This window comes from Lutjanus erythropterus, chromosome 7 (assembly GCF_056507025.1).
Source record: "Lutjanus erythropterus isolate fLutEry1 chromosome 7, fLutEry1.hap2, whole genome shotgun sequence".
Lineage (NCBI taxonomy): Eukaryota > Metazoa > Chordata > Actinopteri > Lutjaniformes > Lutjanidae > Lutjanus > Lutjanus erythropterus.
Genome location: NC_139323.1, coordinates 32,876,366 through 32,903,290, shown reverse-complemented (window position 1 = coordinate 32,903,290; position 26,925 = coordinate 32,876,366). Strand labels below are relative to the sequence as shown.

General features: G+C 39.7%; 2 protein-coding genes and 1 non-coding gene across 3 annotated transcripts; all 3 read left to right on the top strand.

Moving 5' to 3' along the window:
• The first annotated feature begins 6,768 nt into the window (after window positions 1–6,768).
• On the top strand, window positions 6,769–13,758 carry fetub (fetuin B). Its single transcript, XM_084723581.1, has 7 exons — window positions 6,769–7,051; window positions 8,448–8,561; window positions 9,185–9,272; window positions 9,349–9,515; window positions 10,677–10,799; window positions 11,481–11,567; window positions 12,732–13,758. Exons 1-7 carry the CDS (start codon window positions 6,836–6,838, stop codon window positions 13,476–13,478), a joined length of 1,542 nt encoding a protein of 513 aa, XP_084579707.1. The 5' UTR covers window positions 6,769–6,835; the 3' UTR covers window positions 13,479–13,758.
• Window positions 13,759–17,548: 3,790 nt separating this feature from the next.
• LOC146324271 (fetuin-B) lies at window positions 17,549–23,083 on the top strand. The gene is made up of 7 exons (XM_084723580.1): window positions 17,549–17,962; window positions 18,168–18,281; window positions 19,513–19,591; window positions 20,213–20,379; window positions 20,813–20,926; window positions 21,218–21,343; window positions 22,534–23,083. Exons 1-7 carry the CDS (start codon window positions 17,768–17,770, stop codon window positions 22,789–22,791), a joined length of 1,053 nt encoding a protein of 350 aa, XP_084579706.1. The 5' UTR covers window positions 17,549–17,767; the 3' UTR covers window positions 22,792–23,083.
• A 1,860-nt stretch (window positions 23,084–24,943) lies between these two features.
• trnah-gug (transfer RNA histidin (anticodon GUG)) lies at window positions 24,944–25,015 on the top strand. Its single transcript has one exon. It is a non-coding gene; the product is annotated as a tRNA-His (tRNA).
• Window positions 25,016–26,925: the final 1,910 nt, after the last annotated feature.

Here is a 26,925-nt window from a genome sequence, read left to right as displayed (position 1 = left end):
GAAAGAAACAGCAAGTAAAGCAACACACCATAAAAGCACGGAGGTAAAAATGCATAAGGTAAAATCACATCACATTTCATTTCCAGGTTCAAAATCCATGGTGGTTGGGAGATTTAGAACAGAATCAATTACTTTGAATACTATTTTGGGTTTATGAGAGTTTTTTGATATAATTTGAGAGAAATAAGCTGATCTTGCATCTTTCACTGCTGACTGATAGCTTATCATGAGTTCTTTCAAGGTGGTAAGAATGACAGGTGATTTAGTTTGTTTCCATTTACGCTCATATTTTCTGCATTGTCGTTTTATAGAGCGGGTATGATCATTAAGCCAAGGGAGAGTTCTTGATTTTGGTTTTCTATTTTTCAGGGGAGCAATGAGGTCCAAAATAGAGAGACAGTGGCTGTTAAACACAGATAACCGTTCATCTGAAGATTGTGCGAGAGTATTTGTACCCAATGAATTTGAGAAAATGTCCCTAAATTTGTCAGCAGAATCAGCAGTAAAAATGCGTGATCGTGTTGAGGGTTAAGGTTTAGGAGACAACAAAGAGGGTAGAGGAGCATTAAAAATGACAGCTTTGTGGTCTGATATAAAAACTTTCACTACTTCCACATTGTCAGGGCAAAAGCCGGAGGACAGTACCAGATCCAGGATATGACCTTTGGAATGAGTTGGCTTATCAACTGATTGCAACAGATTGAAAGATTCAATTAAATCTACAAAATCATGAGACATGGGCCGGGAGGGGCAACATACATGAATGTTAAAATCAACCAGGATAAGCACTCTGTCATATTTAGAAAGAACAATAGATAGGAGTTCAGAGAATTCTGAAATAAAATTGTTATATCCTGGCAGTCTATAAATTAGAATACATACAAGAGGAGCAGGGCCAGTGATAATAAAACAGGCCCATAATAATAAAACTTAGAACCTCAAAAGAAACAAAATTCCCAAAAGAAACAACCTTAATCAACCTTATCTTTATGTCCTTGTTGCACGTTGTCATATTTGCGTGTAATTATGATGTCATCACAGACAGAGCAAAATGTTTTCTGGGTTTAAAAGCCAAAAACTTTATTCTTACTTCTTCCTTTATCTAAAAGAATATATTGGAGTTATAAGAGCGACCACCTCTGTCCAAAGTGCACTTTGCCCTTTAAGACCTGTGTTTAACCATGCAGGGCAGCACTTGTTCATCTTAAATGCACCCTCTGCACCGACCAGAGAAAAAAACAAACTCAGCTTTGTCCTGTAGGACAATTTCAGATAATTTATCTTCACTCATTTGCACAATGCTGTGTGTGCTATTTGTTTTTTGTGCAACCAGGGCAGCCACATTATCTACAGTTCTGACACAGAGCGGAGAAGATCAACAGACAGACCACAACACTTACTTTGGTTCCCACTGGATTTTTGTGGTTGTAAATACAGCTGTTTGACTGTAATTCAATTTTCCCCAATTATAAAAACCCACTCACTCACTGTGAGAGAGCGTGTTAGGGAGCAGGGATGAATTGGGCTAATTTAAATTGTTGCCACAACCGCTTGTTGGGTGGACCTATTTTGCAAGCAAATTACATTAATATCCATAAATACCGATTCATGTTTGAAAAGAAATCATGTATTTATACCTAAATCCTACCCAACTGACTTCAGATCAGCAGATACACACAGACTTGGCACAGGTCACACGCACACCCACATAACCGCAAGAGGTGATGCTCTAATGTATATAATTTAGTGATCTGTCCTGGCCACATTTTATGATACATGTGATACATGTCTTTTTGCTCAATGCAAAAAGACATGTATTTGGAAAAAAAAGTTTCAAGATTTTAAAATAAATCAATTTATTGTTTTTTATTGACACCTTTAGATATTTCTATTCAATGCCTTACTCACGAGGCAAAATAAGGTCATGTTTTTTCAGTTAAAATATCCTCATTTGAGGGCTTTTTTTCCAATTTAAACATTGATATTTGTGATTGCACTCAAATCTGGATATATAGGATATAGGATTTTTGCCATCCCTTTACATCTTCATGCTGCATCCATGTTTAAATTAAAGAGCAGAAGACTCTGAGATGATCAACAATACACACACGCACATCTTTCGACCACCCAACCAAATCAGATAGACATATTGTCATGGGTTGCATGACAACCCCAGGAGGAGTGAAGGAGGAGGAGGAGGCATTACTTGTACCCATTTCACTCAAATAAAGCAAATACAACTTCATGATTTGAATGACCAGATGTATGTATGTGTGTGTGTGTGTGTGTGTGTGTGTGTGTGTACATATGTAAGAGCACATTTGGCACGCATCATCTCTTGCATAAGCTCAAATATTTTGAGTTGTACTTCTGTTTGCAGCTTGAATTACTTGTGGAACTGCGTCATATTTGTTTTTCCCTGAAACAAAACGGCATGTTGTAACAAAACCTCAAATAAAGATGGCTTGGTTTAGATATATTTCAGGCACATTTCAGAAGTTTTACTTCTTTTACTTGCTTAACCCTTTAGCTTTCATGTCTTTTTTATTAGTTTTACTCTTCTAATATAAGCATTAAGTAACACATCACTTAGTTTCACTTAGTTTGTGATATTCCTCTATAATCTAGTAGTATGTTAGCCAGTTAAGAAGAAGCACAAGATTTTTTTTATTTTTGACAATATATTTTGTGGTTATACTTTGGAAACACTAACGCTTTTGTCCACATTGGTCTCCAAAATCAACAACATATGAATGTTTCTTGCAGTTGCTTAAACAAAAATGTTTTTTCACACCTTGTTTTCCTTTAGTTTTTGTTAACTATGATAATATTGTATCAGGGACACCTGTAATGTCAACACTAAACGTCAGATTTAAATGTAGGAGCAGTCGTGTTCCATTGATTCTGTGTCTCACATATGTGTACCTGACAGAAGTTGCAAAACAGCAGCTGCACCAGAAATATTGATTTTTGACCTTGTGATCCCATGGACTGTTTATTTTGTGATGACAAAGGTCACCTGTTTCACTATCACTGCAGTGCTTTTGTCTACAGTAAAAAGAAAAAAACGGACATCTCATAACCCTCAGTATGCACTTTCTGATCTGTGAGGTCCAAAACGTTTTAGAAGTGATTCTGGCTCAAAGTTCAGGAATGTGCTGAAGCGTGACATACCTCTCGTTCATGCCATCTGCTTTTATTTACTCACAGCGTCCTATAAAAAGTCTAGAGAACATTAGGGAATGACAGATGCACTTTAAACAACTCATTTGCAAACAAATTGTTGATTCTTTGCAAAAACTGGTCAACATTTTATCACAATGTTCTCCTAATTTCTTACAGTGACTGCATGGCTGCCAGGCTAAAGCATGATGGAACTGTGCTATTCAAAGTACTTGTTAAGGAAGGAAGGAAAGGTAGGAAAAGATTGACTTTTTAAATATTTGAACACAAAGGTGGAATGAAACACTGAATGATTTCTGCACTCATCCACCACTCAGACTTCCAAACACTGAGATACACAAACACTTTTTGAGGTGGACTTGTACTTATCCAAACACCCACAAAAAATCAATAAGAGTTTAAAGTTCCCATGAAGTCCAAACTGATTTTTAAGCATTTTTATCACATGTATTGCACCACATGTCACCTATACACCATTATCTGTCCCAACAATGACAAAAAAGAATGTTTGGTAGATATTTTGGGAGATTTTTAATGGCATTTCACAGTTTGTATTTTTCTGGAAAATGTTTAACACCTCCTAACGACAAATCATGGCTCATGCTGCAGTTGGGGGCATTAAATAAATTTGCCAATGAAACGCCTTAATGCTTAATGCTTAATCCATCATCTGAGTGGACAGAAGGAACAGGCCTCACTGTACAAAAGCACCACTTAATGTTATTCACTGATTAGGATGAAATGGGATCATATTTTATGGAGAAAATATTTACTGGTTTCCCCTCTGATGTCCTCCAGCTGCTCAGCTTCAACTAATTACAGAGCTTTCCTGACGAAGCAAACGGCTGTTAGCTGCCATTAGCCGTGAACAGTGAACACGACCAGAAAACAGCCTCTAAGACCGACAGAGAAAGCAATACTGAAGTCATTTACAGAGTTTACTGATGGAAAGATAGCTTTACTTGTTGGTTAAGTAAGTTGGCTAACCACTAACGTCCATCAGCTTGGTTAGCCATGACCAAACGCAGCAAGAAAATCACCTTCATACTGTAGCCAATTCCTTGATGTCAAACTCTGTTGGTGTGGTCTGGTCTGGCTACATTCACTGAGGGCTTTCAGTCTGGAAAGAGTCAACTCACATGACCACTTTCCCTCCTAGCCATGGACCATTTAAGATCCTGCAAACGCCAATCAATGTCTGCAAAAAGTCACTCCCTGTCTGCCTGTTTGTTTGTTTTATAGAAAACCCATAACTAGCAATCACTCAGCTGGTCATTTAATTAGACCTTTAAGTGCAACCTATATTTATATTTGTATTTCCACCGTTTTGCAAAAAATTTCATTCTGCTCTCTCCAAAGCAACCAGACTCCTTCGGCATGCACAGTCATTTTACCTTGTGGAACACTGGAGGCTCTTGGCTACCACTGCCTTGGCCGGTTATTTTGTTTGCTTTTTAGTTTGACTTCAGTGAATCTCAACTAACCCAAAGGTCAACCATCTGCTGCAGGTAATACACTGACTATGAATAAGTACCTCATACAGCCCCACTTTGAAAAATCCAAACTATCCCTTTAGAGGAGCAGCACACAGAGCAGTTTGCACAGTATCTTTATGCATTCATCTGGGTAATTTCTTTACAGCAAGAAGTGGCTTTTTTGGATTCATGTGCCACTGAGAAACATTCATAGGCAGATGGGGGGCTTGGACTATTCCATTATCTTACTGTGCATCTGTGGAAGTGATTCAGGAACACAGCAGCCAACTCCTGGAGACAAACTGCATCGTGATCAGACTATTGAAAAAAAGAAGTGGAGCTACCCTGGCCATGTCAGAAAAAAAAGGAGAAAGTGGGAGGATACTAAAAGACAACACCCACCCCAGTAACAGCTTTTTCACCCTGCTTCCTTCTGGCAAGAGATACAGAAGTATACGCTGCTGTACCACCAAACTTTAGGATATATAAAAGTTTATTTTTATGGCTTATTCATTCAAGGATTGAAAAAGAGGGTTTGCCTTAGGCCAAAAAATGACCACCACTCTTCATCGGTATAAACTTAAATTAAAAATTAAATACATACCAGTATTTTATTTTGATGCATTTGACATATTTGTGTTGTTCTCTGATGCTCCTGTAACCTTCAGAATGTATTTCAAAACACTGATAAGGCAATTTACTTAAGCCTGTGATATAATCAAGGTGTATTTACCCCAGAGGTTTCACAGCATTTAATGATGACAGTGGTGACCTGTTACTGTTTTCATCAGCTGGTGGCCACACTATATAGGGTTCTTTGGCTTGTCTCCACAGGAGAGCTCTTTTGGTCCCTGGTAGAACCTTTTATGTGGTAACCCTTTCAGAGAGCTGTACCTAGAACCTGTTGTTAAGGGGTACAAAAGGGTTATACATACCTAGAACCCAACATAAAGGGTTATACCTACAATTATCTGTGAACGGTTCCACCCAGAGCAGTCTCTCCCATCCTCTAAGGGTGCTAAGTAGAACCCACCCAGGGGACACTACTGAGAACCCTTTTATATTCAAATGGTTTAATCTAGAACCCTCCCAAGGTGTTCTCCCAAGAACCCTTTTATATTCAAACGGTTTCATCTAGAACTTACCCAGGGTGTTCTGTTGAATGTTGAACCCTCCCACAGGGTTCTACCAAGAACCCTTATATTAACCAAGAGTTTCATCTAGAACCCATTCAGGGTGTTCTACTGAGAGCCCTGTTATATTCCAAGGGTTTCAACTTGAACCCACTGAGTGCGTTCCCCTGAGAACCTTTTTATATTCCAAGGTTTTGATGTAGTACCTACTCAGTACCTAAAAATACATTCTACAAGGGTTTCATCTCTAATCATCTTGTCTTCTGAGGGTTCTACAAAGAACCGTATTGTATTCTGCAGGTGAGTTGAAAAATTATTGAATCCCATATACTGTATTGTGTCATCCATCGTTTTTACAGTTAGAAATGTTTAAACTGATAAAAACAGGTGTTTTTACGTTTTAAAACCCGCACTTTCATCAGACCTTGAGGAACTCTTTTCTCCAAAATGGGTTTTTGAATTAAAAGTGTTCATACTGGAACCCCAGTCTTACAAATGACTCTTGACTGTTTCTTCAAAATCAGTTCTTCAGAGGCAAATGGTTCTGGGTAGACCCTCAGCCCTTCAGGAAGAACGCTTTTGGTAACCCTTATTTCTAAAAGTATGGATGTAGAATAAGGAGTGTGTTTGAATGGAGATCTGTTTGATTAATTTACATAATTCTTTAACTATTAGATCATGAGCACCATACATGGATTGAGCCTAAAATCAGAGCCAGGAGTGGATTTAGTGACTTTCTGCTCGTTCCCTACTGATCCCATGGGACTGATAAGCTCCATTGTGCAAGTCTTTACAGTAGCTGATTGGTTGTCTGATAGATCAACTGATGCAGCATTCCTAGATATGTGGGGGGTTTGAGAGGGGGTGGGGTCAATGGTTATGTTTACTTGAGATGACAGAGAGGTAAGTGTGTGTGTGAGAGAGAGACAGTGGGTGTGCTTACAGTAAACAGCAGAAGGATATAAAAGGTCACCGCATCCCTCTCTGGGCATCTCTCCCACCAGCCAGTGTTTGTGAGAGATAGAGTTGTCCCAGACCTTTACCATGAAGCACTGTCTGCTGTTGTCACTGCTGCTGGCGGTGGGGTGCGTGCACGTCCACGGTGCACCGGTGGAGCAGAATGGCTTGGAGCAGGGGTCGTGTGAAGATGCATCAGCGATGGGCGCTGCAAGAGAGGCTCTCACCAAGATCAACCAGGACCGGGCGGAGGGCTACGTTTTCAGTCTGCACCGCCTGTCCAACGTCCACATGAAGAAGCATGTGAGTCACGGCACTGAGCATCACCATAACGCCGGCCACTAACAAATTAATTTAATATTATTTGTATTGTATTGTTTTCCTGCAGAGTAGACAATACACTGTATATAAAATATGGACAGTGTCCAGGACATCACCCATAATTTTCTTAGGAGCCATTGTGATGCTCAGGCTATTTTTGCTCCAGATGCCACCATTCTAGCAGTGTCTGAGTCAGCTAGCTTCCAGCCAATCTAAAAATGGGCAAAAAGGTGGCGCGTCTGTGCAGCTAAGGCGGCCAAATGAAGCGGCTACCATGCAGCTAACCATCTGTGACGGTACCCAACTGTCACTCAAAGCGCATAGGATCTTAATTATGCATAACTTTAAGCTGTAATATAATTTACATGGGTGAGTTGTATAAAAAGTTAACCCCTGTACAGTTGTCATGAACAAAAGAATTAGCTTTTGGAGCCAGCCTCAAGCGCCTATTTGAGGAACTGGCCCATCCGCATTGGTCTCATTTTTAGTGGCCAAGTTTGCCACTTGAAGTAGACTTTGGCCCAGTTCTGAACTGGTATTAACATGCGTTCTTGATGGTCCAATCTCTAGTGGACAACTTTGAGTATGTGAGTTGACACCTGGCATTACAGATGCATCTCAAGTCCCCACTTGTGATCGGATCTCATTTTCTCTGCTCTATATGCAAAAAAACATTAGAGCTTTAGTCACTTGAATGCCTGATAAATATTTATAACATTTCAGAAATCTGATTGCCTCTTGACTCAGATGATAAGGATATGCACTGTAAACAAAAAAAAGCTTAAAATGTTGCGGCAACTTACTGCAATAGTTGTTTGTTCTGAGCCCAACTCAGTTCTGAGTTCTGAAATAAACTTAAAGTTTTGCTACAGTCTTTAGTAGAGATAATTTACTTTTCTTCTTTGGAAAAATATTAATCTTTGAGTTTTGGAAACTAAAAGAAATGTATTTCTAAGTAGCCATGATTGACTTTTGCTTCAATCAATTTACTCAGCCATTTTTTAAATAGAATTTTTGGGGTTTCTAAAACTAACAGACAAATTAAATTATCTCAACAAAAGATTCGAAGTTGCTAAAAAAAAATTTGAAGAGTTTGAGTTTTAGTTTTTTCAACTTTTTTATTTTTATAGTATGTGAATTTTGAAGTTAATTATGAGTGTAACTACAAATCAGACATTAAATATTTAAGCCAATTCTGTAATTAATGATGTGGCAGCCATGCACAGACAGATCAGGCAATACCACAGATCTCAGGCTTCATTTATCATTTGAACCATCACACAATGAAATGAAAAGATAAATTCCATTGGGATGTCACTGACTGTAATTATTGCTCGATAATTGCACGATGTGTTTACATTCTGTTTGTGTGACACAGGGAGAGGGTGGCATGGTTTTCTACCTGACTCTGGATGTTGTTGAGACCAACTGCAGCGTTCTCACCCACGAGGACTGGAAGTACTGTGAGGCTCGTCCCAACCACGACACACCGGTAAGACAACATACGGACACACACGCATGCACGCTCATGCAAGCACTCATACCAACATACCCAACTCATCAAATATAGCAGCTTGGTCATTGGCCCTACACTTCATACTTTAATGTTGTAAGTAGGGCTCTTAGGTCACATTAGTAATAATGACTTTGCCACGTCCCGATAGAGTTTCAAAATAAAGGCACAAAAACTGCCTGCTTAGGTTAAAGAAACAAAATTATTTGTATAGGTTTAGGAAAAGACCATGCTTTTGGTTAAAATAAGCATGTTACTTACATAAGTTCACGTTACATAAGTATGCAACATATGTCACGTACATGCCCAAGTTTCAACATATGTAACATCTTAAAAAGAAGTCATCGTTGACTAACACCAGACGTAAAGCCCAGTCCCCTGGGTGAAAGTCCTGTGTTTGTTTGATCCATCCATCCACTCCACCTTCCTTCAAACACGAACTTTCTTAATCTTTATATGACATCACCTGACTTCAACAGCACATTAAAGAATAACATTAGAAAAATGTTATTTGTTGTTAATAATACAATAAAAATCTAAATATAGGTCTATGTGCAGTACTAAAATATTGCATGTGTTTATTATTGTATTATTTTCTGCAGGTATATGGACAGTGCAAAGCTGCCATCTTCATCAATAGGGTTCAAAGAGTGGTGCGTCTCTACAAATACAACTGTGTTATCAGACCAGGTAAAAGGAGAAAACAAATATTTTCTTCACTTCATAAGTTATCTATGCATTCATAACCACTTTTTTCTCTGCTCAGTTCCTGCAGCTAAGGTGGCTGAACTCTGTCCTGACTGTCCGACTTTTGTCGGCACGAACGACGCTAAGGTTCAGACGACTGTGACTGCCTCACTGGAGAAGTTCAACAAGGACAGCGGCCTGGGCAATCACTTCGCTCTGCTCAAAATCAACCGTGCTACCGCTGGAGTAAGTTTTCCTCGTGTCCAAAACGGCAAATTGTCACATGGCACACTGTATGCTCCCTGGTGCGGGATTCAAAATTAATGTTTGCCACAGAGGATTATGGTCAGAGGGAGGCCAAAAGGAAGTTTTTCCTTGCCTATTGTTTGGTCATGGTGGGAACTGTTCAGTCTATGTAAATGATATTATTAAGAATATGGTCTAGACCTGCTCTATAGGAAAAGTGCCCAGGGATGATTTGGCACTATATAAATAAAAATGACTCGACTTTATTTGACTTGATTAATACCTACAATATCTAAACTCCTGAGGAGTTAATAAATTGTGGATAAATGCAACAGCATAATTAGCATGGATTCTCTCCAACAAACACTGAAAAACTTGTTGCAGGAGTGGGTTAGCAAAAGAAATGCAACAGGTCCACACATGGCAGAATAAACTTGAAAGTGATGATGTAAAGCTGTAAATAAAAGAGACAATTTGCCCCAAATACTTTTGAATAATGTCAAAATCAAATTACTATCAAATCTTCAAGAACAACTCTCAAACCACTACTGCAAAAAATATTAATTTGTATAAATACACCCTCTATCCATCATGACCAACCCCTTTGAAATCCTGTTTTATGTGTATTCAGTAGTATGTGCGTCTTCCTCTTGCTCTCCCATCTGTCAGAGGCTCTCCAGCTGACTTATGGGCTACATGACAAACTCCTGACCAAGATCTCACATTGTTAATGCGTATTCGTTACTGGCATCCGACCCACTACTCCCTTTAGTTGGCTTAATGTTAACACAGTTTCTCTGGAGTGTCCTTCAATATTACAACATTAGTCACCCCAGCCTGTGGCAGTAGCCACATTAGCCATGCAACATGCAAGTACAGAGTTCAACTGGTTAACCGACCAAATAAATAGTAAAACAGCGTAACATGTGGCAAGATTTACAGCTTACAAGTTTGAAGTTGGGTCACGAACAGCTGGTGTCAATGCATCTTTGAGCTTCAAGTGTTAGTGGCCCTTTTATTGCTAGACAATTTTTTTTGAAGCATCGATTCTTTCATTCAACATGCACTAAAGTCATGTAAAAAAAAGTTGTTGTAACCAATTGTTCCCATGTTCTTATGCATATTATTTCCTTTTCCTTTTCATTGTATGTCTGTGTGTAGTTGGACATGATGACATCAAAGATGTATTACAACATCGAGTACACCATCCAGGAGACAACCTGCCCCAAGAGCACAGAAGCAGTGACGGCTGAAAACTGCCCCCCCATGGAGTGCGAGTTTGCGGTGAGTTGTGACAAATTGTTGTTTCACAGTATTTTTGAACATTTTATTTTGGTCAAATTCATTGTTTATTTTAAAGGTGTAACATGTAAGATATGGCTAACATTTAAAGCTACTACAAGGCCCTTTAATATTTTGTTGCTTTTGGAGGACAAAAGCAGAAGTTTTCTCACCGTACTGACCACAAAATATGTTGTCAAAAATAAAATTATCCAAATAAAAATCTCCTCCTCCTTCCTTTTAACTGGCTAACACACTACTCAATGCAACATTGCCTGGAGAAATGTAAACACAGGCTTGTTTCAAATAATAATGTAGAAATACCTGGTTGTGGATGTTTTCATTTGCTTGTAGATGTATCAGCATCAACATAAATATTCCAGGTCCTGCCAGATTCAAGTCATAACAGGGCCTCTCGCTGCACAACTAACTGACCTAATGGTTACCTTTGACAGGGAGGCCATATTTTATGCATTGCTCCTTTAACTTCCAGGGTTTGCATACTTCAGTAAAATTACCTCTTGTTTCTGTTCATAGATTTGGACCAGTGAGACCGTTTATTATAGTAAAGGATTACTCTGAAATCTACTTTTTTTAAGCATTAAACCCTAGTAAAGCCACAGGTATTACCACCTCTCCGTTCTCTCCTCTCTTACTGGTTTCTTCTTGTTCTTCTGCCCTCAGCACAAGGGTTTCTGTAAAGCATCCCTCTTCTACACTGCCAGTGGTGATCCTGATACCACTGTAGAGTGTGTGATCTATGAGCCTGAGGTAAGACTCGCCAAACCATGCTAAGACACGCAGAGTCACACTGATTTTATTATGTTCTGTAAAAAAAAAAAATACTGGACAGCATATACGCCAACACTAATACAGACAGATACAGCTTGTTGCATCATTTTCATTTTGTTTTGACATTTTTGTCTTGTTACATATTATGTCGTAATAGTATTACGTCTCTTACTTTGTTTTCATCTTGTTACGTCTTTTCATATTTATTACGTCTGTCGTGCGAGATATATATAAGTTAGAGACAACAGTCTGACGCTGCTGTACTGTAACATGACTGAACTTCAGCAGCCTCCCATTCAATCTAACATTAGCTATTCATCAGTCGTAACTGTTACCAACATCATTTGGCTATTTCCCACGCTGACAGTGAATATTCATGTATCTTATATGCCTCAAATAATCCAGTGTGAAGGACCGGAGGCTCATACATTCTTACTGATCTCTTTTTGGTATCCTTTCCTTTCAAGGAAGGATGGGTAACCGGAGATTGTGATGAATTTGTATGTTGTTTGTTTTAAAATCTGCTATCTTCTCAATTATGTGAAGCCATGACTTTTCATCCAGAAACAGTTGCAGCCTCAGCAACAGGGTCTCGATCACATATCGCGGGTCTAATGTACGCAGTCAGCAGAGCGTCCTTTTCATTCCTGCCCCCCTTTCGTCATGCCCCTTACATAACTCATTACCTGTTTGTTTTAGGCAACTGCTGCTTTTCACTGGTGACTGTTTGCCTCCTCCACTACACTTCAGTCAGCCTCAGTCTTTCATAACTCGTAGAGCCGTGCTGCAGGTGTCAGCGGACATTAAAATTATCAAAAAAAATCTGTGAAAGTTAACTCATTTTGGATGTCATATATTTATATAAATAAAGATGATACGTCAATATCAATGTCAGTATCTGCATTGGCTTTAAATATCCAGTATCTGTCAGGCTCTACTTAAAAACACCATTCTTGTTATGCAGTTAATGTCTTCATGGTTTATATCATGGTGGATATAGTAGAGGTCACACACTAGGGGTGTAAACCACAAGTCCAGATCAATGTATCGTTACACCCCTATTACGCACATCTTAAATTCTACCATTTTACCTGAGATGTTATGTAACACATTTAACCAATTTTATCCCTGCGTGTTCTCCAGGCTGCTGAGAGAGAGAAGAAACTGCACCTGCTGGGCGGAGAAACTGACCACAGCCACAATGACACACACACAGACAACCACGACCATGACCATGCACACGCCGCTGACCAGACACACACACACGACCACGTGCACGACCACACCAAGAGCCACGCTCAGCACGACAAAACCCACACACACGCCGCCGACAGCGACCACCACCACACGCACGATCACGCCCCGGGCAGCGGCCACAGGCACGCTCACGACCACTCCCACGACCACGGGCACGGCCACGATCACGTGCACGCTCATCACGCCAAGGCACACGACCACAGTGGCGACACGCCCAACCACCACCACAAATACGAACACGCCGATGGCAAGCACACTCACGAGCACGACCACGAGCTGGCCCTGGACCACGACCACAAGCACGCTCACCTGCACGAGCACGAGCACCACCACCATCACCACGACCACGACCACGAGGCCACCCCCCATGACCACCCAGAGGGCATCGTGAGGGTGCTGCCCGCCATGGACCAGCCCGTGACCCTGCCTGCCTTCCCTGATGTCCCCGCCGGTGGCCCTGAGGCTGGGGTCACCCTGCCCCTCAAGCCCGACCCCCAGATCCCCGGAGAGATGGAACCCACCATCGAGGCCTTCCCCACCTCAGTCTCAGCCCAGTGCCCCGCCTCGCTGCTACAGGCAACACTGGTGGAGAAACTCTTCAGTGAGGACCCCTTGTTCAAGCCATCTGCATAAGGTGGCTCCTGCAACTCACTTGAGAACTTAAGCAATTTTAAAAACATCATACAGACAAGAACACATTTAACAGATTCTCTCCAGACACGATGTAACACACCTTGACTGCTCAATAATCGGCAAAATGGTGGTTTACTTTAAGCACATAACATGTAACATTTCCTGCTTCTCTTCACTTTGGTCACCTAATAAAAGGTTTTAAAAATACATATTTACATTAACGACACTTCACTGTTGGTGGAAAACTGGTCAAAAACAATAAAGTAATAAAGCAACTAAACTAGTCGTTTCCTTTTTACAGTCCTCAGAGACAACCACACTATAAAAACCGACCAAATACTCATCCAGTGTTTTTTGTATTCATCTGCTGTAAAATGATTGAATAAATAAATAGATGAGCAAAACATTTTAAAAATCATACAATAAACTAATTAAGTTAACATAAATATAAGTAAGTTGTATTTATTGTCTTTTATTTTCAGAACACTTAAGAATTTATAAATATGAGTTAAAATGTTTTGACTTAAAGTGAATGAATGAGTTGAATCAATGTACTATACAGAGTTCAATCAACTCAGAGTTTCTAAAGAAGTCTGATCAGCATTTTGAGAGTTAAAACTCTCCTGAGGTTTTTTTTTCTTTTAGATTTTGAAGAAAACAAATGATACACTTATGATGAAACGTTTGTGTCTCTAATACACTTCACGATAAGTCCTGGTTGTTGTCCAAATTTCAAGGCAGCGCAGACACACTGTTTTTTAAACAAACTGTTTTTTACATTAAAACAAATCTCCCACAGTACTTTCCCAGTTTGGTGATCAGAAAACAAATCCTGACATAAGTTAGGAACATTTGCACTTAACTTTTTTCAGCTTGGTGCAGGTTTGGGAACCGCTGCTGTAGCACCGCCTAGGGGTGAACTTCCATTTCATTGCATAGGATAATGTGGTTGCAATAGCATAATATGTTTTTTAAAAACGATGGCTATTTAAATGTAATAGGCCAAACCTGGAAGATTTTAGTGGACCACCAGGCTTTATGAAAAGTGTATGAAATTTTAAAGGGGAAGTCACTGAAAAATTGGATGCTCAAAGTAGTTTATGATATCCTGCAAGAAAGAAATAATTGTCAACTTTTTGTAGCTTTCATACACCAGACACACAAGCAGTTTGAACTACACTCACCCAGTCAGCGTATACTATCTTTATGGACATTTATTGGTCATGTCAGTTTTACGTACTCAGCAAACAGCTCTTATTTGTGTTCTGCAGCCTTCAAACACAAACTACAAATACCTGACAACTGAGATTCTGGCTGATGCGAAATAAAAACATGCTTTCTCAATAATGAAACAATTTGTATCCCAGCCAAAGACAAAAAAAACATAAAAATATACTGTACAGCAAGGATTTCAAACTGCAGACCCAGGGGTCATTTCTGCCTGCTTCTTCTTCTGGCCTGCAAAATTATGTCAAAAATATAATAAAATCCAGCCTGGAAAATCTTTTTTTTTTTTTGCTTAATTATTTTTTATTGTTACATCATACCAATTTAAACTGCCCTTTAATTTAATACATCTGAGTACTAATAATAAAGTGTGTTGTGGGTGGTGCGGTAGCTCAGCTGTTAGAGCATTTCTCCCATGAATCAAGGTTATAAGTCCTCTGCAGCGGCCGTAGGTTTGACTCCCACCCACAGCCCTCTGCTGCATGCCATTCCCCCACTCTCTGTCCCCCTGTCCTGTCTTCACTTCACAATTCACTGATATTCTATGTGCAATAAAGAATAGCTTGTTCAACTATTTCTCTATCAAACACAAATACAGTGGCAGAGCAGATTAGAATGTTATGAAGTGACATTTATGATCAGCTAAGCAACAAAGCCACCGTTTTCACCACATACATACTCTGTGGTGTTTGATGAAAGCACAAGCATTTTAAAAGAAGCATCAAAATGTCCTTATAAACTTCTCAAAGCACTCCTGCAGCATAATTCACTACTGTGCTGTTCTTCTCTACAACAAATTGTACAAGTTCCATATTTTGCGAGACAAAAGAATAAATAAAAATAAAATGGAAAAAAAAGTGATGCACATCTTACAAAGAAACCTGTCTAAATCCTAAATTCTTTGTGTGAATGAAAAGTGATCCAAGATACTGTCCGTTATGCCGTGTCATGGAAAGAGTTAACCCTTTTTGACCTACCATAGAACAAGTCTGCCAGAGCATATCTTTACATTTTTACATGCTGTAGTGCGAATCTTTGGAGCATTTTAGCATGTTGCTATACATCAATACAATCCTTATATTCCAACATAGGAAGTGCTGTGAACACCTGCAGTCTGGATTATAATGTTTTTGTTGTGTGCGCTTTTTACTGGATTTCTGCAAACCCATTAGTGGAATGAACCATCGCTCTGGGAAACGCTGAATGCGTGATATATAAGTCTAACGCCTCCAGTTTTATATGCAAAAAGAATTATTGTCTATCTTATTTGGTTGCAATTCTACCCGCATTTAAAAATAGATATGCAAATGGGAGTGCAGACTAAGCCACACCCCCAAAGTGAATTCTGGGTTAAGCCTGGCCACCCCCATAAACGTAGGTGCGTTCGTGATGAGCCAGGCCTGCGCAGAATCGACCAGCGGTGATCGCCGCACAATGCATGCCGTTTAGATTTGTGTCCGACTTGATCCCGACTTGCTCTGACGTCATGCACATGTGGGCAACAATAACCTCATGAGATTGAGGCGGCCGCAGTTTTTAGAGCCAGGCGCCGCACTTGCTCTCCACCAACTGCAAACGCCTGGCTGTTGCCTGATCAATGAGCTGACAGGCTCCAATTGGCTCTCAAACACAACGTATAAACACACCACATATTGTATAAAATACAAATTTTCTGTGTCATTGTAATATTTAACGCTGGATATATTAGTCTGATGTTGTGCAATGAAGTTTTAATCTGTCAACAAGCAGATATCCTGTGGCTTATAGTAATTATAAAGTTATGTGACTTATCAAAAGAACAGTTTCAAAGTGTTGTAGAAGGCAGATAAAAGAACAGACGTTCCCTGTAACAGAAGGGGGATCACTATTTAAACTTCAATGAACAATCAAGAACACACTTTATTTCCTCAGCTATGAACGTGGTCTGCAAACTTCAGGTGATGTAATAGGGTGTTAGTGTCTCCTCCTGTATGTTCTCTGAAGTCTGTTGGAAACTGTCCGACTTGACTGCAGTGTTTCGTCTCCACCTCGTGCTGCAGCCGCCTGATCTAGTCTCCAGGCGAGGTGCAGTTTATCTCAAACGCACCTAATGTTTAGCTCCACCATCGCTCACACATTAGCTGCAAATTAGCTGGCGGAATTTGTTGGTAGTACAGTTAGCCGTTTGAATTTGTCAGTTGCACTCATTGTAAGACATTAAGTATGACAAAGATAAACTGCTAACTGTGCTAGCATCAAAAAGAATCTATGTATTTAGCTATATTTATGTTTGTAAGATAATTAACATACAAATGGACAGTGGCAAAGTAGTTTATGCTGCACTAACCGTTTGCAAAGTTTACATTTTGATCCTTGTTTTAAGCATAACTTGTAGTTTTTATTGTGTAAGGCTGCACGGGCTGCAAGTATTTTCTACTATGCAGTGTGTAGGTTTTTATTATGTAAGGAAATTGCATTTACTGTATTCTGTATTACACATATTTCATTTATTTATTGCGTCTGCTTGTTATGTGCAGGGCTACAGATGGAAATTAGCGCTAAATCTGGCGCAACTATGTTTTCATGTAAATGATCAATGTGATTGCACGCTGTCCTTTTATAAATTGACAGAGTAGTGAGTTTTGTAAAGTATCCCTTGGAATGGGGCTCAATGGAACTTGTAGAATGCATGCTTGCAGCATTTGAGATTTAACAGTGTTAAATTAAAGAAATTAATTTATAGGTAGGTGTGCTGTATTCTGTGAGCTTCTCATTGATTGAATTTCCCCTGTTCCCCAGTGCACTATGATCCTTCAGTCAGTCTGAGCCAGCCATTGGCCTACAGAGCAGCAGATAGCAGCTGTTTGCTCATCCTTTAGGAAGGGGGGAAAGTCCAGCATCAGCCTCACATGTGTCTGTCTAAACCCTGTCTGTAAAAACTAGGATTACAGGTTTTGACCAGGACCTGAGTTAATATAAATGTTAAATTATCTACCAGGATAGGCTTTAGTAATTGAGTTGTGTGAAATTAGGGTTTTTATTTGGCCCAATCTGTGCGTGTGTGTGTGTGTATGTGTTAGAAGATGCTGGTCCTGCTGGTCCTGTGCTTGGCTTTGCTGCAGCAGGAAGGGGTAGCCAGGCCAGACCCTCCAGGATGCAACAGCCCTGAGGTGGTGAGAGTGGCGGAGGAGGCCCTGGAGCAGATCAACCAGGACCGCACAAACGGATACATCCTGAGCCTCAACAGACTGTACGACCTCTCTCACACTCCTGAAAAGGTGATGATGAACATTTGCACACACAGACGCACACATGCACACACAAAAACATGAACAAGATGCAACACATTTGCAGAAAGTAGATGGACACAGGCAGCATTGTTTACAGAGAAATAAGAAGAAAACTAACTCTGTGTGTGTGTGTGTGTGTGTGTGTGTGTGTGTGTGTGTGTGTGTGTGTGTGTGTGTGTGTGTGTGTGCACAGGAGAAAGGTGGGTCACTATATAAACTGACTATTGATGTCATGGAAACCAAATGCCACATCACCAGCAGGAAACCATGGAAACAATGTGAAGTCAGAACTATTGTTGATATTCCAGTAAGTACCACATGGTGGTGTATCTTCACTCTTCTAGATCAGCACAGTGCATGCTTTATTTGTGGGCCCTAATAGGCTTATCCTAAATCCATTTGTAATCTATTCTTTTTATTAAAAAAAAAAATTCCAGTCAAAATTCCATTCAGTGTGAAATCACCTTCCAGGGAGGGACCAAGTGTGCGCATATCCAGGCAAACAGATTCAGGTGCACAACAAAATATCACCGGAGGGTACAAAGTGTGCACTCTGTTAGGTTTTAATTCTCTTTTCTGACATTCTCTTAAAAGACAACATTTCAGTGTACAAGACCTTCCTCAGGCAAGTGACAAAAAGAACAACAGGCACTTCTTGTAGAGGCAGTAATCAGCTGCAGTCACCTTTGGTCTTTTTACTCGTCATTAAAAGATGTTAGAAGTATTGTTGTATACCTGATGTATATTTTTGATGACTTTGTATTATGATCTTATTTTTTTATTATTATTATTCTCAGGCCAGGAGAGCAATAGATCACATGAAACAGAATTATGTAATCAGTATAAAAGAAACTGTTTTCTATTACAGTTACAGAAAAAGACATAATCAGATTACATCTGCATTTAAGGATACTTTTTAGAGTCACAATAAAAAGTTTTGTGATTAGATCAATTACCCTACTTGAGCTGCTCATTCACATTTGTGTCTTATTCTCTTTGGCATCTAGATGTGTCATTTTCAGGTGCTGTCACATTATTCTTGTAGTTTAAAAAATAATCTGTATCTTCCTAGAGTACTGCCACCTTGTGGTTTGAGCTGATTACTGCCTCTGCAAGAAACGTCTGTTGCTTTCTTTGTCATTCAGCTAACGAAGATATTGTAGATCATGACATTTCCTTTAAAGTATGGGTCTTCAACAGGGGATCTGGGACCTCTAGGTACCCCTGAATTATTGTTTGAAAGGGTTTATTTTTTTATTTTTTTCCCCTTGACTTAGCAGATGCATGTAAGAGCAAACAAGACAAGGCCCAAAAATATTCAAAGAAGTTGGGGCCCCTGATCTGTCTCTCTATCAGTAAATGGGTCCCTGGCCTGGAAAACACTGAAGACCCCTGTTTTAAATGTTTATCTGGAGCCTGCAGACTTTTCTCTTTTGTACCTTCCAGCCAAGGGAACTTCAGAGATTTGTTTTGTTTGTTGACTCGGCTATCAGCATTTGTCTATACCTACAGTATATCTGTGTGTTCGTGCCTTTCAGGTGTATGGAGAGTGTGAAGTATCTGCCTACGTCGACTCCCAAGTCAAACTCCAAAGCTACTCCTGTGCAATTCGAGAAGGTAGATCGATGGAGTCATTCAGACTCGTCTTGGCTGTTTTTTTTTTCATTCATTTGCTAACACAAAAACACACTTAAAGCCTCCATCATAGAAGTTGTTGCAAGTCAATTTTATGGCACTCCGTCGCTTTGGTTTTGTGAGTGTTAGTGAGGTGTGAAATTAAAGATGCTGACATACACTGAATTCTTTCTCTACATATGCTCTGTCCTAAAATACAGCCCGAAGGCAAGTAAACATGTCATCCATGAGTGATTACGCAGAGATGCAATTTGAGATTAAAGCGAGTGTGACAAAATACTATCAGTTTTTACACAGTACACTTTTGAATAAAGCAAGAGAGGGATACTGAGGAGAGCTGAAAGGGTTTGTACTGCAGTATGTAGGTTAAGGAAGGAGTTCCTGTCACTGTAAATGCCTGAGTTAAAGGTCCAGCGTGTAAGACTTAAGCTGGTATTGTGCTTTTCGCATCTGTGAGTTCGTCAAACCAAGAGAGTGAAGCAACATTGCAAGATCACTGCTAGATGACACTAAATCCTACGTACTGGTCCTTTAAATCCTCAACAAACGCTTTTCATCACCTGCTTTCCACTTACAACTGACCCTGTTCGTTCTTGTGTTTAGTTCCCGCCACCGCGGTGGTGGATGTGTGTCCGGACTGTCCCACAGCTGAAAACTTGAGCGAGCCCGTCGTCACGGAGACAGCCAATCTCTCCCTGCAGAGGTTCAATGAAGAGAGCCGCCTGGCCAACTACTTCACTCTGGAGAACATTACAAAAGCTAGCTCACAGGTTAAGGAAAAAATAATTCACCGAGTAATTAACTAAAGGATATCTGTTTCAAGTGGAAATACTGTGCACAGAGATGAGGGTTGATGTTTTCAAAATTTAAGACTACATTTCTTTCAGGTGTTGCAAAGAAGATATTTCTTCTTTGGTTATTACCAGCTTCATTTTCTAGCCTTGAGTCCCGAGGCTACACCTTCTTTGTTCTGTGCTCTTCAAAGGACTGGCCATTCAAACGCAGTACCACTTGTGTCCCTTTATTTTGAAAAGCATCAGGGACTTGTTCTGATATTATATGTGCTGCAGTTCATCAGGTTGATTATATTTGATCATAACTAGCTGAGTGAGAAAGTGCAAGTTCAGATATGTTGACTGGATTAAATCAAAAACTTACATGTGTGTAGGTACGTATGTGTCATGTCTTTGTGTGCTTTGGCAGTGGGTTGTTGGTCCGTCCTACTTCGTGGAGTTCACCATTGTGGAGACGGTGTGCTCCAAGACAACAGATGCCAGTGAACTGAGCGACTGCCCGCCTATGGACTGTCAGTTTGCTGTGAGTCACACAAACACACAACTGTATTAACACATGATTTACTGGTCTTAGTCAGAGCTTTCAACAGTCTGAACAAGTAAAAATAATAACCAAAATGGCTGTTAGATGCTTATTTTAAAAAGCTGCATTGATCTTTTTATGTCTTGTCTTAGCTGTGGTGGTTGTTGCTTGTACACACCAACCTGGCTCCACCCACACTCCACTACAAACCATTGGTGGATCTTTTCTAGCTCAAAACAAGATGCTGCTGCAAGTAATTCCAATCTCAACTATTGACTTCTTTTCTCTCAGCATAGAGGCTTCTGTCTGGGCTCACATATGGCCCACGAGGACCAGTTTGAAATCCGACTTCCTGTTGGAAAGGACAGCTCATTTCGGAAGGCCGTAGAGGTGAAGTGTGAGATCTACGAACCTCAGGTACCTGTTTCAGCTGCACTGATGCACCACACTATAAGACTAAATTAGGCCTGTCACAATTATTGTGACCTGCTGCAAAGTTTTGCTGTGCACATGCCATGCCAGGTTGTGATGTTTACACTCAGGATTTTTACGATTTCTTGTCTGTAGTAAGTATCTTTATAAAGAAATGCGGCCATTTCTGAGCCTTCTGAGGCTGTGAAAGGTTGTCTGTGATGTTGATTCACCTGCTCCACCTCAGTTCCACTGATGTAGACGGGTGTGTGTCCTCTTCCTTTCTAACATCAACAATCAGCTCCTTGTTTTTGCTGACGTTATAAGCAGCCAGGTTGTTTTCCGTGAACCGCTCTGCTAGATTGTTGATTTCCCCCCCGATATGAAATCTCATTATTGTTTGAAATCCAGCTGATGATGGTGGTGTTGTCTGAGAACTCCAAAATATTCCTCTCAGTGTGAACAGGAGAGTGTTGAGCACACAGCCCTATGAGACTCTGGTGTTGAGCACTATAGAGTGGAGGAGTTGAGACCACCAATCCAAACTGTCTGGGGTCTGTTTGGAAGGAAATCCAATATCCAGTTGCAGAGATTGGTACTCAAGCACAGAGTGTTCAGTTTGCCGGTCAGCTTCATGGGAGAGATTGTGTTGAATGCTGAGTTGAAATCAACAAACAGCAGTCTGATGAAGGTGTTGTTTTCCTCAAGTTGATTGAAGACTGAGTGGAGGGCAGTGCAGATTGCATCCTCCATGGAAATCATACGTTTCTTTTGCCGATTTTCAGGAGATGCGTTAAAAATGTGCAGTTTTGGCCTCGGTACATAGCACAGCTTATTTCTGATTATTGGTACCTGTCTTTGCCAGTAATTTCTTTGTGTATTTCAATTATTATTTGTCATATCTGCACTGTGCAATATTTGTTTACAAAGCAGACTAAAAAACAAACAGAAGTGTATTAGATATATATATGTAAAATTTCATGTTCGTGACCATGATCATGATCTTCAAGATCTTAAATGGGAATTAAAAACAGACTAATACTTCTAAACTATATACCAATCGACAGGTGTATTGATTGCATCTCTAACATCTGAAATTTAGAATAATGGAAAATTTTAGAGAGCTTTTCTTCAAAGGTCAGTAGAAGCTGAAACAGTTGACCACGCCTCTCTTTCTCTCTTCTCCTCCCCTGTAGGCTGCTGCTGTGGAGGAGCAGGCCCACGCCAAAGCAGAGAGCGGGCACACTGAACATCAGCACGACAACCACACACACCTGCACCCCCATGAGCACACGCACTCAGTCGCGCCCAGCTCAGAGCTCACCGTCTCCCAGCCGCGAGGCTCCCTCGGGTTGGTGGTGGATCAGCCCGCTCCAGTCAGATCCTCCCCCGCAGCCAGCTCCTGCCCCGGCCCGCACAGACACAACCTGGGTTTAGTCAGACTCAGGCTCTGATTGGCTGGACCAGGACGGTTCATTTTGGATCATTTACTCAGCTGCGGTTTTCCTGCATATTGTAATTAGTTAACAAAAACAGAATATTGGAAGTAAAATATGGGTAGAGAATAAGTTACTACAACAATAATCCTTGTAAATAATCACTGATTGTTTGATTAAAGCATTTACATCAGAGAAGTTGTATCATTTTCTGTTTTTGCAGCAACAAGTTCAAACATTTCAACGACAGAATGGAACTATTTGGTTTTAATTAGTTATTTGATGCTATTAAAAGGAGCGTTTCACGTTATGATTGACTACCAGAGTCCTGTTTGCTGGACTTCGACTACCACATACCACAGCTCCAGCCATGATCACTACTATGGTGTCAGAGTTTTGTTCCATATTGTTTGTTACTGTCCAAAGACTGATAAATATTTCAGTTTACCAGATCATATCATTGATTCTGCTTTGCTTCAAAGCTATAAATGTGAAAATTTGTTCAGCTATATTTCGCAGTATCTTTACATATTCAAAGTAATTTAAAGTATTAAACTTTTTGACGCAAATAAATTAAACTTTCAGGGTTTTTTTTGCAGTAGTGGAGTCATTCACAGGATGTTTGGCAGAAAGAGAAATAATTTTATCTGAATGTATTTCATTTGATGTTAAAGTTAGTGAAGAACAGGAGATGTTTTCAGGATGCTTGACTCACCCACAGATTTATGGAAGTGGGTGAAAACTCATGTCCAAGGACTAGTGAGATGGGGAAACTCATAAAAACAAACCTTCAGGGAGTCATTTAAATTAGCTGAGTCTCATGCTGCTGATTTGACATATCTGAACTAGACCGCTCATGAGGTATTTTTGACAAGTGTTGATGCTGTGACCTTTAGAAGACTGATATCTATTTTGGGTAAGTGACACCATCGGGGTGGTTCATGCAGATCAGGCTGGCAGACAGTGACATTCAACTGGCTTCAGTGTGAATCTTAGCTTTAAAAAAATCATATAATATAAGTTAGAATGATTTATCTTCCCAACAACACTGATTCCATATTGTCACTTTTACCACTCAGAGTCACTTTAATGAGCATTAAATGCCGATGAGATATTTGCTGCTATAACTGTTTAAATACTTTGTTTGTTATTTTTCTCAGCATTAACTTTAATCTAATATACATTTGATGTTAAGTTGAGCATTATGCAATAAAAAAAATAATGTTTCTGACTCAGGCTGCCACCTCTAATAATGGTAGGATTATTATCCACCTTCTTGAACTTTTTTGTACTGTTTAGTTTTATTTTGTTAGTTTACCTGTTTCTATCTTCTTTATTTTAAACAACAAGAATACATTCAGGTGCAGAATAATAGCACATGTAAAACTAATTTAAATGCAAAATACATGTGAGAACATATGATGGAAATAATGAAAAAAGAAAATCTGAATATAAATAACTGAATAAATAAAGAAAGAAAAAGGAAAAATATTCAGACAGAAGTATCAGTGAACATTTCAGAATAGAGAGTAGAGAATTTAGTTAAGGGTGAAATCTTCGGAGGTTATTTGGAAATTTTCAGTTTATGAATATAAAATGATGAAGTCAATGAAATATTCAAGAGCACTGTTAGACAGCCAGAGTTAACAGAGTCATAAAAAAGTGAGACTCTTGATCTCTCCGAAATCTGTTTTTACACATCACAATCAAAAAACAGAGTTACACTGATTAAAAGTTTCTACACTGAGTTTCTAAAAGGAACAGCAAGCATCAATGTCTGTAGTAGCAACAAAGACAGAGTTTATGTAAAATTTAAAAGTGTGCTTGTTTAGCTTTGTCTGAAATACAGATCTTGTAGAACAAAAACTCTTCTCTAGTTAAGGTTCTTAGTTAGTTTGGGACCTCCAGAAAAAACTGTGCACAGTTCCAGTCTGTCGTTTAAATGTTCCACCTTGTTGCTGCAAATTGTCGCCTGAATCTTACAGCAAACAGAAAGTTCAATTAAAACCCGCACACTGACATAAGATTATAAGGATTTTGTTTTGAGCGAATACATTCGTCTAACAAAGCACAAGAAACACAGTAATACAGTAACAAGTACCTCCTGGTTCCCTGCACGCTGCTCTGTATGAGGTGGTCTCAGGTGGACCATCGTCCAGCGGACTAGCTCGCCGTGATCGTATAGTGGTTAGTACTCTGCGTTGTGGCCGCAGCAACCCCGGTTCGAATCCGGGTCACGGCAGGTCTTTTTCAGCTGCTCCTGTATAAAGTCAGTAAACGAAGGTGGGGGAGGTAGAAAGAAACTGCTGCCGTAAAATAACGTCAACAAAAGACGCAGAATAACAGAGAACGTGAAGTAATCCAGAGATACTTCTCTGACATGTTTGGTCACTTTAATACTTTTGTCCACATTGGGAAATTTTATAAGTTTTACTGTGCGACATTTAGTGCATGTAAGAACTGCTAGAAACAGATAGACACCAAGTGTGTAAAACCTGAGACAAATTAGGGGAGACTGGGGACAATTATAACATGGTCCTCACAGACTACCTGAAATGCACATCTTTTCATGTAAGAAACATATATGTACACTAATTAACAGTACAATTGATATATTTTCACGAATTAAGACAGTTATTATTATTATTATTGTTGCAGTTGTACCCTTGGTGGAGTCATCAGTGGCTGGGAGGCAACACCAAAGAAATTAGTCATATTAGTTTCAGTTTCAGTTTTATTTTATTACTTTATGTGGTGTGGAGTAAAAACGTAAAATAAATCAACATTGCAATGGTAAACTACCAGCATTGATCCATATCACTATATAATTTAAATAAAGGAAGGCCATTGCTTATTGATTCATCTGTTTACAGTAATAATATAAGTTTAAGCACAGACAGATAACTAACAAAGTATTTTGGCAGGTACCTTCTTCTATACTCAACAATGGTTAACCCACTGTTTCTCAAATAAAAGCACACATCAAAGTAATGACATTACCGCTGTTGCATCTACTAACACTTACATAAGTTTCCTTAGATTTTTTTGTACATGATCTAAATTACCAGCGTATGCTTTCAAAGCAAATTTCTGATTCTATTTTTGCTTGGACTAGAGAACTTTTCTGTGATAACTATATAACACCAGTTCTGAAAAAGTTGGAACATTGTGCAAAATGTAAATAAAAACAGGATGCAATGATGGTCAAACCATTTTCTCATCAAACCGATCAACTTAATCTTTGTTTTTTTTGTAAATATAACTCATGATACCTGCAACGTGTTCCAAAAAAGTTCACACAGGTGCAACAAGAGACTGTGAAAGTTGTGAAAAGTTCAAAAAAAACACCTGTGTGGAACGTTCTACAGGTAACAGGTTATTATAGCATGCCTGAATGTAAAACGGCCATCCTTTTTTACCCAGGCAGACACAGTAATCTAGGCTCTGTCACAATAAAGCTGACCTTTGAAAAAAAAAAACAAAGCACATCAGTTTTTTAGCATCTAACTTTTGCAATATTTTCTTGATAGTTTCCACTTGTCTGTCCTATTTCCACACAACAAAAAAAGAAAACACAACTGAAGCAAGCTGCAGTCTTCTAGTCCAACTAAACTGTGTGTTGAGTTATTGTGTGTATATCTCAGTCTACCTGTGTGTGTGTGTGTGTGTGTGTGTGTGTGTGTGTGTGTGTGTGTGTGTGTGTGTGTATGCAGACATATCTCATCAACGCTTTTCTTCTTGGTCATTATATCAGACTGAAGATGAATGCTGCCTCTTGCCCTTGAATGTTTTACTGCAGCTTTTTAGGTACCAAACTGAGTCAAGAGGGCCGCAACAGACGAGCATCGCTGTGATTTGTGGCGACAGTTTCATGGGCTTGTTAAGGCTGAAGCACACAATGTGCTTGGTAGACTGAGAGAATGTGAAACAGTTCAGGGGAAGAACAAACCTATTGGACCTCAGTCTCCAAGGGAAGCTGGCTGAATACAAATTCATTTACTCGCTTATAAAAGAGTCCTCTGGCTGCCAAGCAACAAAGTGACACATTTTTACTGTTACACAACACAGAGAGACCCAAGCAAAAGAAAACTCACTCATAAAGTAGCAGCAGCTCACATTAAGTGTTATAAAGTACTCTTGACATCCGTCTCT

Bases quoted from the DNA above. Each gene is read 5' to 3' on its own strand.
- fetub (XM_084723581.1), top strand. From the start codon at position 6,836: ATGAAGCACTGTCTGCTGTTGTCACTGCTGCTGGCGGTGGGGTGCGTG. The intron at 9,273-9,348 runs GTAAAAGGAGAA...TTCTCTGCTCAG, and splicing joins CAACTGTGTTATCAGACCAG to TTCCTGCAGCTAAGGTGGCT. The intron at 9,516-10,676 runs GTAAGTTTTCCT...GTCTGTGTGTAG, and splicing joins TCAACCGTGCTACCGCTGGA to TTGGACATGATGACATCAAA.
- LOC146324271 (XM_084723580.1), top strand. From the start codon at position 17,768: ATGCTGGTCCTGCTGGTCCTGTGCTTGGCTTTGCTGCAGCAGGAAGGG. The intron at 19,592-20,212 runs GTAGATCGATGG...TCTTGTGTTTAG, and splicing joins CTCCTGTGCAATTCGAGAAG to TTCCCGCCACCGCGGTGGTG. The intron at 21,344-22,533 runs GTACCTGTTTCA...CCTCCCCTGTAG, and splicing joins GTGAGATCTACGAACCTCAG to GCTGCTGCTGTGGAGGAGCA.